Below are 12,093 nucleotides of genomic sequence, written 5' to 3' on the forward strand. Positions count from 1 at the left end.
TTTTGGTGAATGGCCACACACAGCAAAGCATTTTTATTGCAATTTTGTTGTTGTTGTTGCTTGAGATGGAATCTCACACTCTGCCACCCAGACTGAAGTGCAGTGGTGCGATCTCAGTTCACTGCAACCTCCATCCCCCAAGGTTCAAGCAGTTCTGCCTCAGCCTTCCAAGTAGCTGGGATTACAGGCCTGGGCCACCATACCCGGCTAATTTTTGTATTTTTTGTAGACTCGGGGTTTCACCACATTGGCCAGGCTGGTCTTGCACTCCTGACCTCAGGTGATCCACCCACCTCGGCCTCCCGAAGTGTTGGCATTACAGGCATGAGCCACTGCACCGGCCTTTATTGCAGTTTTTGGTTCCCTCACGGAATGTTTGCTACAAAGCTGTGCATATAGGTGGCACCATATATGACATACCTGACCTCAAAGATAATCTACTTGGGCTTTATTATTTTTTTTTTTTTTTGGAGACAGAGTCTCCCTCTGTTACCCAGGCTGGAGTGCAGTGGTGCGATCTTGACTCACAGCACCCTCCGCCTCCCGGGTTCAAGTGATTCTCCTGCCTCAGCCTCCCAAAGTGCTGGGATTATAGGCGTGAACCACCACGCCCAGCCTACCTGGTCTTTTTTGGACAGATGTACATGATTTTAGAAATTGTTATGAATGAGGATCCTCAAGAACCACCCCCAGGTTTGACGATTTGCTGAGAAGACTCAGGTCTCAGCATTCTGTCATACTCAACAGCTATGATTTACTACAGCAAAAGAATACAAAGCGAATAGTAAAGGGAAGACTGAAATTCAGAGAAAACCAGGCACAATCTTTTGAGTCTTGTTTCAGTGAAGTCACAGGATGTGCCATATTTAAGTTCCATCTGGTACTTATGACAACACATGCTGTATGTCCACTGGGAAGCTTATTAGAGACTCAGTGCCAGGGTTTTTATTGGGCATGTTTTCTGGCACATCCCACAATTCTGGACTTCCAGAAGGTTAGCAGGGGTTCAGCTTTTCAGCTGGAAAGGGGATAACCTTTTCAGCTGGGGACTGGGAGAAAAAGCACCGAAAAACAGGACACTGTGCTACTCCTGTTTTGGGTGGGTGGAGCAGTAGTAAACCTCCCAAAATCTAAGGTCCCACACTCCAGCAAGGGTGAACCTTGCAAACTCAAAAAGGATAGCAGTCTCCAACCTGCTGTTTTATACAGTGAGTTAAATGGTACTAAAATGCTATATAAGTCAAATTTATGTAACATTAAGCAAATAATTTTTTTTTCAGCAAAAAAATAATGGTCATGACTTTGTGGTGAAGGCTTACATAATGATTATAATAAATTCAGGCCGGACGCGGTGGCTCACGCCTGTAATCCCAGCACTTTTGGGAGGCCGAGGCAGGTGGATCACTTAAGGTCAGGAGTTTGAGACCATCCTAGCCAACATGGCAAAATCAGGTCTCTACAAAAGTGAAAAATTAGCCGGGCGTGGTGGTGCATGCCTGTAGTCCCAGCTACTTGGGAGGCTGAGGCAAGAAAATGACTTGAACCTGGGAGGCGGAGCTTGCAGTGAGCCGAGATCATGCCACTGCACTCCAGCCTGGGTGAGAGAGTGAGACTCTGTCTCAAAAAAAAAAAAAAAAAAATCCTCCTTTCCTCAGTTTTGTTAAGAGGAAAAAGAAAATCTTAAGTTACAGTGGAAGTTATGAACAACTTAGTCTAGAGATTTAATTTAGTAATGAAAAGGTACAGAGAAAGTCTTTTAAAAAAGGACCTGGTCTGCTCGCTCTCTCTCTCTCTCTATATATATATGTGTGTGTGTGTGTGTGTGTGTGTGTGTGTGTGTGTGTGTGTGTGTGTGTGTATGTATGTGTTTATATGGACCACTTCAAGATATATATATATACACACACGTGTATGAATATATATATATATATATATATGGCTACAAGTGGTGCAACTTGCAGGTACTCCCTTTGTTCACCTTTGTAAAGACGTTATTGCCAGATCAATGTGTATTTCTATAGTATATGTGTAAACAATTCGTCATCCTTTTGTTGCTGCTTTTGAAACTAGTTCATGGCTTCATTGGGGAGAGATTTAAATAATATGGATTTATAATAATTTCTGCATTATTAAATGCAGATAACTTGCGATTAAAGAGTATGTTATTGGAATCATGGGTGTCTGAGTTTTACTTTGGAGGAGCTGAACAGCTGACTCCAGCCGAGAGGTCCCCTACAGAGACGGGATGCTGGAGACCCATGGGAATCTGGCTCGTGGGAATTGCATAGCACCCCTTTTTATCATACCGCAGCATGGCCTTTCCTGCCTCAATTGTGGGAAGCTGGAGTGCCTCCGGAATGCTCAGTGGTGTCCTTGGGTTTTGAGGGTTAAAGATTTTTAATCTTTGCCACAGGCATGTTACACATCTTAAAATTGTGTGATCTCAACTGAACTGCTCCAAGGAGAAGAAATACCCTCTTCAGGAAGTGTTATGAGCCATGGGCCTTGTGTTGACTGGCCAGGTGATTTTAATGAACTTCTGTCACCCAGGCTGGAGTGCAGCAGTGCATTCGTAGCTCACTGCAGCCTCAATCTCCTGGGCTCGGGTGATCCTCCCGCCTCAACCTCCTGAGTAGCTGGGATTACAGGTGCTTGCCACCATGCCCCACTGATTTTTTTTTTTTTTTTTTTAATCTAGAGATGAGATCTGTGTTACCCAGTCTGGTTTCAAACTCCTGAGCTCAAGTGGTCCTCCTGCCTCAGCCTCCCAAAGTGCTGGGATTACAGGCATGAGCTACCTCGCCTGGCTCAGCATGTGTTTTTATTCTGATGTTTTGACAAATGGGACCTTGCTGATCTTGGCTCACTGCAACCTCCGCTTCCCGGGTTCAAGCGATTCTCCTGCTTCAGCCTCTCGAGTAGGTGGGATTACACGCATGCGCCACTACGCCTAATTTTTGTAGTAGAGACGGGGTTTCGCCCTGTTGGCCAGGCTGGTCTCAAACTGGTGATCTCAAGTGATCCGCCCGCCTCGGCCTCCCAAAGTGCTGGGATTACAGGCGTGAGTCACCATGCCAGGCCTTCAATTGTATTTCTGCAAGATATGTTCCCTGTCTAAAAGAATTCAATTTTAAATGTTTTTGAAACTTATGTGTTTGCTAAACAAATAAATACGTGGGGGCTGATTTTACGATCTAAGGCCAAAACCACAAACTGATTACAGGGTCCAACAAAGGCTTGGCGAGTGGGAGGAGAGGGGTAAGTGAGCTGGGCTCGTGGCGTCCTTGCTGTGAGCAGGCATAGCCACAGGCTTCAGGGAGCCCCATCGCGGTGACCCTGGACAGTGGCCTGAATCGGATGTGACCTTGAAGCAAGGTGGTTTTGGGGTCTCGGACTGCACGAGGCGTGAGGTGGTTTCGGGTGGCGGGCTGCACAAGGCTCCCGCATGTCAGGAGTGGGCGTCTGTTCATTCTCACGTGCATCGCGGCTCTTTCCTAGGTGATGCATGCGCACCCCATGGGTGTATGCATTGTTCATGCTCTCTGGCCCGCTCCCATCACCGCCTCGCCGCACCCTCTGCCTCCTTCCTTCTCGGGCCTCACCCCTGGGCCTCGCTTTCAGGGCCCAGCCCCGGCCTGCGCGCTCCAGTTCCGCCCCGACCCGGGGGCCCTGGGCGGAGAGTCCCATTTCTGTCTTTTCTATTGGGCGTACTTCCGATGGCGTCAGGAATTTCAGCCAATGGGAGTCAGCCAGGAAGTACCTCTCTGAGCGGGCAGCGCCGGGTATAAAAGAAGGCCGCGCAGCCACGGCTCTTCACGAGGCCGCGGATACCGGGGCTTGTGTGTGTTTGGGACCTCGTGAGGCCGCAGGACGAGCAGGATTGGAAGCGCATCAGCCAGAAAGTGACCCCCAACCCCTTTCAGGACGCTGTGAAAGGGAACAGCCATCCAGAGGGCTCAGGAAGGCGTCCGCGCCGTCACCTCTTCTCCCCATGAGCTCCCCCAAAGCTGCGGTGCAGCTGGGCAGAGCTCAGCCTGCAGGCGAAGCGGGTGAGAGCCAGCGCCGGAGAAAGGACGCGGGAAAGGCTGGGGGCTGGGCCAGGGGTCGGGTGCGCAGAAGACACATCTGTTGACATCTCCCTTCCCCAACCCTTTCCTTTCCTACCCACTCCCTCCCTTCCCTCCCATTCTTTCTCTCACCTTTCCCTCCCCTACTCTGCCCTCCCCTTCCTTTCTCTCTGCCTCTTCACCTCTCCCTCCCCTCCCTCCCTTACCATACTTTTTCTTCTAACCCCTTACCTCTCCCTCTGCCTCTCCCCGCCTTCTCTCCCTCTGCCTTCCCCTTCCCTCTCTTTTTGTCCTCCCCTTCTTCCCCTCACCTCTCGCTCCCTCTTCCCTCTACTGTTCCCCTCCCCTCTTTGTCTCACCTTCTCCCTCCCTCCCCTCTCCTTTCCTCTCTTTCAGTGACTGCAGCAAACCAAACAGCCCAGCAGCCCAGCAGCCCAGCCATGTGAGCCCCTTGGGTTTGGTATCTGGAAAAGGAAGGGAGGTGGGACGTGGGGATGAAGGACAGGCTGGGTGTGTGGGGTGCTGGCTCCTGGGACCGAGAACTACTGTCCTGAGGAACATAGGACTAGGCCCGTGTGAGAAGGGAAAGCGGCAGAGGAAGGATACAGTGAAAGAGGAAGGAAAGCATTGGGGTCCCTGACTGTCCCTCCACCTACCCTACCTCCCAAGCTGAGGCTCTTTTCTTCCTCTCCTCTCAGGCGGCGCCTCAAAATCGATGACTTTGAAATCGGGCGTCCCCTGGGCAAGGGGAAATTTGGGAATGTGTACCTGGCTCGGCTCAAGGAAAGCCATTTCATTGTGGCCCTGAAGGTTCTCTTCAAGTCGCAGATAGAGAAGGAAGGGCTGGAGCACCAGCTGCGCCGGGAAATTGAGATCCAGGCGCATCTACAGTAAGGACAGTCTCTGCTTCCTCTTTCATCTTTGACGTCAGAGCCCAGCATTTTCCCCAGATACTAACCCCAAGTAAACCCTTCACTTATGCCTTGAAGACTTTTCTCTGCAACTCATTCCATTTACACTACCTCCCACCCTGGGTCAGACAGTCGAATCCTGGTTCTTGTTCTCTGTTTTCCCCTCACTCGCTCCCAGATAGGGCTGTTGTTATTCTGGTCCCAGCATAATTTGCCAGTTGTGTGACCAGGCAGTGACAGTGGCATCATATGATAGGCCTCAGGGAGAAATCTGACTCTTCCAACATTAATCCTTCAGACACCCCAATATCCTGCGCCTGTATAACTATTTCCATGATGCACGCCGGGTGTACCTGATTCTGGAATTTGCTCCGAGGGGAGAGCTCTACAAGGAGCTGCAGAAAAGCGAGAAATTAGATGAACAGCGCACAGCCACGGTGAGGTGGGGGACTGGAGGCTCTGGGGTCTATGAGTTTATTGTGGGCTGGTGGGAGCTCTGTTTGTGGCTGTCAGGAGGGTCCGGATTGCCTTTTGAAAAGTTTACTTTCATCCTTGGATACCCTAATTAACCTCATTGCATCTCCAGAATATTAAGAAGTACTGTGTATAGGTTTGGATTATTTGGTTGTAAGCAACAGAATCTAACTCCACTGCCTTATGTAAAGAAACATATTGAAAGCCTGTGAAGGAGTTCACTGAATAAACAGCTAGAACTGGCTTAGAGATAGGTACAAAGAGATTTCTAGAGGGTGCTGGAAAGGGAATCATGGCAATGATCTTCCCAGCAGCAATGCTCCAGTCAGCTTGCTCTGCCAGGACGAGTGGTGTTCCATCTTTCCTCCTGTTTCTGTTTCCTTTCCTCAGGCCTCAAGTCCTGTAAGAGATCATCTGAGTGGCTCAGTGTAGGTTCTGTATCTGGCTACTTGCTGTGCTAGGACAACAGGGAGGATCTGTGTCCATTTTACCATCCATCCTATAAGACCACATAAAAAGGAGAGGAAATCCACACCCCACACACCAGTAACTGGTGCAATTAGTTGCTGGACCAGAAAGATTCCACTGCAATCATTCAATTCATGATGAGTGTTCCACCTCAGACGGAAATTGTGGCAGGCTTCACTTTCAGGGTGACTTTTCTTTGCACTCACAGATAATAGAGGAGTTGGCAGATGCCCTGACCTACTGCCATGAGAAGAAAGTGATTCACAGAGACATTAAGCCAGAGAACCTGCTGCTGGGGTTCAGGGGTGAGGTGAAGATTGCAGATTTTGGCTGGTCTGTGCACACCCCCTCCCTGAGGTAAGTCAGGTGGTGGTGGTAGGGTGAGTTCTGAGTACCAGTTAGGAATGACCCAATTTAATGTATTTCATGTGTCCATGTGTAAAACCTAGATACGAACTTGGGGTTTGTATTGGAATACTGCCTTTTTCTTTTCTTTTTTTTTTGAGACGGAGTCTCACTCTTTCACCCAGGCTAGAGTGCAGGGGCACAATCTCGGCCTCCCAGGTTAAAGCGGTTCTCCTACCTCAGTCTTCCAAGTAGCTGGGATAACAGGCATGTGCCACCACACCCAGGTAATTTTTGTATTTTTAGTAGAGACGGGGTTTTGCTATGTTGGCCAGGCTAGTCTCGAACTCCTGACCTTAGGTGATCCGCCCACCTTGGCCTCCCAAAGTGCTGGGATTACAGGCATGAGCCACCACGCCTGGCCTATGCTGCCTTTTTCAAACACATATACTTAATATGTATTTGTAAATTTAAATAATGTGATCCAATCAAACCTTTTATTTTCTGTTCTTTGTTAATATATAACTATACCAGTAAGTTTGCATGTAAAGAAAGTCATTGCTGGCCGGGCGCGGTGGCTCACGCGTGTAATCCCAGCACTTTGGGAGGCCGAGGCGGGTGGATCACGAGGTCAGGAGATTGAGACCATCCTGGCTAACACAGTGAAACCCCGTCTCTACTAAAAATACAAAAAATTAGCTGGGCGTGGTGGTGGGTGCCTGTAGTCCCAGCTACTCGGGAGGCTGAGGCAGGAGAATGGCGTGAACCTGGGAGGCGGAGCTTGCAGTGAACCGAGATTGTGCCACTGCACTCCAGCCTGGGCGACAGAGCGAGACTCCATCTCAAAAAAAAAAAAAAAAAGAAAAAGAAAGTCATTGCTCCATAATTCCAGCAGTGCATTTTTCTGTATGAATAATTTTCATACAGAAATTTTCTTACCGTAATTTATTTACTTGGTTCTCATTGATACACCATCACCATCAGTTTGTTCTAGATCTTTCTTAATGCTGAGACTATTCTGTGAAAACATTGTGGAGCTAAATCACTATACTTCCAAAATATGGATTTATGAATAGTCTGTCCCAGTACTTACCTTCTCCGAACCTTGATCCATATTAAAAATTTGTCTCGGCCGGGCGCGGTGGCTCAAGCCTGTAATCCCAGCACTTTGGGAGGCCGAGACGGGCGGATCACGAGGTCAGGAGATCGAGACCATCCTGGCTAACACGGTGAAACCCCGTCTCTACTACAAAATACAAAAAAAAAACTAGCCGGGCGAGGTGGCGGGCGCCTGTAGTCCCAGCTACTCGGGAGGCTGAGGCAGGAGAGTGGCGTGAACCCGGGAGGCGGAGCTTGCAGTGAGCTGAGATCCGGCCACTGCACTCCAGCCTGGGCGACAGAGCGAGACTTCGTCTCAAAAAAAAAAAAAAAAATTTGTCTCTCCAAACTCTTGTGCTTGGGAGAGACTTTCCAGGCTGTCCTAGGGTCTCCACATCTCAATGAAAGCTGGGGAAGGAGAATTTCCCTCATCCTGGGCCTCTGCTTCGTACTTACTCCCTTTTCTGCCTTCCTCTAGGAGAAAGACGATGTGTGGGACACTGGACTACTTGCCCCCAGAAATGATTGAGGGGAGAACATATGATGAAAAGGTGGATTTGTGGTGCATTGGAGTGCTCTGCTATGAGCTGCTGGTGGGATATCCACCCTTTGAGAGCACCTCCCACAGCGAGACTTACAGACGCATCCTCAAGGTGGGACAGTCACCGTTGGGCATTCATGGGGGAACTGGTCAGTGATGGCTGCTGGGCTGTGGGAACTGGGGCACACACACAGGGTTGTCTGCTGTGGTCCAGAACAACGCCTTAACAAGGCTCAAAGAAGAGGGAGAACATTGACCAAAGAAATTAACCAGACTTCTCTTTCTTCTTTCCTGGCCTCATCAGGTAGATGTGAGGTTTCCACTATCAATGCCTTTGGGGGCCCGGGACTTGATTTCCAAGCTTCTCAGATACCAGCCCTTGGAGCGACTGCCCCTGGCCCAGATCCTGAAGCACCCCTGGGTTCAGGTCCACTCCCGAAGGGTGCTGCCTCCCTGTGCTCAGATGGCTTCCTGAGCCCTGTCTGCCTCTGTTCCTTTGTGTGTGTTCAGGGAGCTCTCCTGGCTCTGCCACCTCATTTGTCTTTATTTTTTTTCTTTTAAGATGTAAGATGCTAATTAATAAAAGCTGAATCATTTCGAACCAGCTCTTCATAGTTGTGTGAATTAGTATGAGACTGGGTAGAATATTTCTTGTGGGAACTCTTTCCCATGAGAGCTGCCCAAGGTGGTTCTCCCTGCTACCCCCACCTTCCACCTCTGGAGATGGTGACTTCATTCTCCTTGAAAACTCTTGCCTACTTTCAGGTTGGGCATGGTGGCTCACGCCTGTAATTCCAGCAGTTTGGAAGGCCGAGGCAGGTGGAACACGAGGTCAGAAGTTTGAGGCCAACCTGGCCAACATGGTAAAACCCTGTCTCTACTAAAAATACAAAAATTAGCCGGGCGTTGTGGCGGGCACCTATAATCCCAGCTACTCATGAGGCTGAGACATGAGAATCACTTGAACCCGGTAGGTAGAGGCTACAGTGAGCCAAGATCGTGCCATTGGACCCCAGCATGGGAGACAGAGTGAGACACCGTATCAAAAAAAAAAAGAAAACTCTTGCCTACTTTCTGCAGATAAATGCCTTGAGGGTACATAACCTGCCCCCTATCACAGTGGCTCCTTGATCCAACTTACTATTCTCCATGTTTTCAGGAGTACGCCATTTGTAAAACAAGACTGTCATCAACCGAAAGATCCACTCTCTTTTTATGGACATCAATATGCTGCTGTTTTAGAAATAAAATATTTCACTGCACATCAGTGCAACCCAATTCTCAAATGAATACATTAGCACCTCTGTGTTGTGTCATACTCTGATTACATTAGAATAAGTCATTCCCCGGCCGGGCACAGTGGCTCAAGCCTGTAATCCCAGCACTTTGGGAGGTCGAGACAGGCGGATCACGAGGTCAGGAGATCGAGACTATCCTGGCTAACCCCGTGAAACCCCCGGTCTCTACTAAAAAATACAAAAAACTAGCCAGGTGAGGTGGCGGGCGCCTGTAGTCCCAGCTACTCAGGAGGCTGAGGCAGGAGAATGGCGTAAACCTGGGAGGCGGAGCTTGCAGTGAGCTGAGATCTGGCCACTGCACTCCAGCCTGGGCGACAGAGCAAGACTCCGTCTCAAAAAAAAAAAAAAAAAAAAAAAATTAAGTCATTCCTCATAATAAATATAACATCACTTCTTTTGAAATTACTGCATGCTGCAGTTTGGGGAGTGGCCTTCCAGCCTTCTGTAACCTTCTGTGATGGTTTCATGGGTCATCTGCTCCCTGCACCCATTATAAACTGACTACCACAGTAAGCATCTAAACTACTCAGCTGTAAGCTCAAATACGTTTTTTGATCAATGCAGTCAGTTACACCAGTATTTCTCCTAACTTCAGTTGTTAAGCACTTTATATGGAGTTTGCCTTGTTAATGTTACTCCCACAAAGGCTCCTCATTGTGAAATGTCCAGCAGTTGCAGGCATGATTTCTGTTATGACCAGACCCACTAACGTAAGTATAAATAATTCAGCTACTTCACTCAGATGAGCAGCTCCCACTATTGCAGATTTATAAGTTAAATACTCCAAGACATTGGTTCATGGTTTTTAACCTGCACCTTCAGTATTTGCCTCTCTTTTTTTTCTTTCTTTTACCTGCATGAGGAGACACAGTGCTTACCTCTATGCTTTGCTTTATCCTATCAGTTTTCCTGAATTAACATTTCAAACACTTGGCAATTCCTAATAAATTAACTGGTACATACATATAAACTCTGCTATTTATACATTTTAGGTGCTGGATAAACACATCACTGGGCACATTTTTGGCAGGTAAGGATAGAAAAATCACTAGGGCCTCAGCACTGATCACCAGATGATATATGTTTAAATAATGAAGACACTGACATGCCTTACATGAGGGATTTAAAAGTGTCTCCAGGCCGGGTGTGGTGGCTCATACCTATAATCCCAGCAATCTGGGAGGCCGAGGCAGGCAGATCAACATTCGAGGTCAGGAGTTCGAGACCAGCCTGACCAACATGGTAAAAACCTGTCTCGACTAAAAAAATGCAAAAATTAGCTGGCCATGGTGGCTCGTGCCTGTAGTCCCAGCTACGTGCCACTGCACTCCAGCCTGGGCAACAGAGTGAGACTCTGTCTCAAAAAAAAAAAAACAAATTGTCACCAGTATCTACATAGCTTTCCTCACCTGCACTGATCCCAGACATTCCATGATGGAATATAAACATATTAACTTTAATATCTGTTCTGCATCCAAAGCCAAAACTAACCTAAGGGTCATACATATGTGAAAAGGAGAATTATGACTCTCTTCTAAATTGGGTGAAATAGTATTGTCAGTGATGGATAACAGTGTTAACAGCTTGTATGCTAATTAAGCCACATTGCTCAATAATCTCAATTTATAAATAATACCTTCTAGAAAATTGATTCCATGTCCATTTCCACCCAGTTAACATCCTGTCATGATACTTTCTGCACTTTTAAATCTCTGGAGGGCATTTTCTGTATACCCTGTTTCCATTTTCATAACCATAATGTATTTGTCAAATCATTGAAAGCTGGATTTTATTCTCTAACCTTCATAGTCATAAGAAGAAAAAAAAAAAAGCAGTCACCAATGGAGACTACTAAAGTTTTGTATAATATAATTCTTTTTTCCTTTTCTTTTTTTGAGGCGGAGTCTTGCTCTCTCACCCAGGCTGGAGTGCAGTGGCATGATCTCGGCTCACTGCAGTCTCTGCCTCCGGGGTTCACACCATTCTCCTGCCTCACCCTCCCGAGTAGCTGGGACTACAGGTGCCTGCCACCACGCCCGGCTAATTTTTTGCATTTTTAGTAGAGACGGGGTTTCACCGTGTTAGCCAGGATGACCTCGTGATCCACCCTCCTCGGCCTCCCAAAGTGCCGAGGGATTACAGGCGTAAGCCACCGCGCCCGGCCTACTTTTTTTTTTTTTTTTTTGTACCAATGAGGTCTCGCTCTGTCGCGGAGACAGGTCTCAAACTCCTATCCTCAAGCGATCCCCTTGCCTCAGCCTCCTGGGACCACGGGTGTGCGCCAGCACACGCAGCTATTTAAAAGAAAAAAAAAAAAAATTTTTTTTTTGGTAGTCTCCCTACGTTGCTCAAGCGATCCGCCCCTCTTGGCCTCCCAAGGCGCTGGGATTCCAGGCTGGCCGCATCGCGCCGCCTGACGTCCCCCTTTGGTTACTCTGACTGCCCACTGATCTGTATAAGAGGATCCGGAGGGGAGAAAACGCAAGGTGGAAGTCAGGCTCCGGAGCCTGGTCCAGGGTCTCTGCACTGGCCCTGACCCTGACAAATGTCCCTGCCTGCTGGGGCTCGATTTCCTCCGGCGAAGAATGGACGGTCTCACGCTTGGCCCCTGGCCTCCGAGTTGTGCCCCCAGGACCCAGGCAGGCCTGAGCCGGGCTGTAGGCCCCCTGCGGCTTTTACACTGAGGTCTACCGGGTCAGGATCGGTCCGCTTTGCAGGTGGTTTGTTGAGAACATTAACTAGAACATTAACTACATTAACTAGAAGGCATTGCCAGGTGCGACGGCGGGCCCTGGGGCCAATGATAGTCCAGGACAGCGGCGTTTCCTGTGGGTCGCGAAGCTTGGGGCGGGACTTCCGGCATTTGGATGGAGACGTAATTTGGGCGCGAC

At 48.5% G+C, this 12,093-nt stretch overlaps 1 protein-coding gene across 1 annotated transcript; it reads left to right on the plus strand.

Annotated features, from left to right (window-relative positions):
- The first annotated feature begins 3,766 nt into the window (after nucleotides 1-3,766).
- Nucleotides 3,767-8,508, plus strand: AURKC (aurora kinase C). The gene is made up of 7 exons (XM_005590498.4): nucleotides 3,767-4,049; nucleotides 4,464-4,509; nucleotides 4,766-4,957; nucleotides 5,277-5,415; nucleotides 6,129-6,277; nucleotides 7,842-8,016; nucleotides 8,209-8,508. Exons 1-7 carry the CDS (start codon nucleotides 3,992-3,994, stop codon nucleotides 8,377-8,379), a joined length of 930 nt encoding a protein of 309 aa, XP_005590555.3. The 5' UTR covers nucleotides 3,767-3,991; the 3' UTR covers nucleotides 8,380-8,508.
- Nucleotides 8,509-12,093: the final 3,585 nt, after the last annotated feature.

The sequence above is a fragment of the Macaca fascicularis genome, chromosome 19 (genome assembly GCF_037993035.2).
Source record: "Macaca fascicularis isolate 582-1 chromosome 19, T2T-MFA8v1.1".
In the NCBI taxonomy this organism is placed as follows: Eukaryota; Metazoa; Chordata; class Mammalia; order Primates; family Cercopithecidae; genus Macaca; species Macaca fascicularis.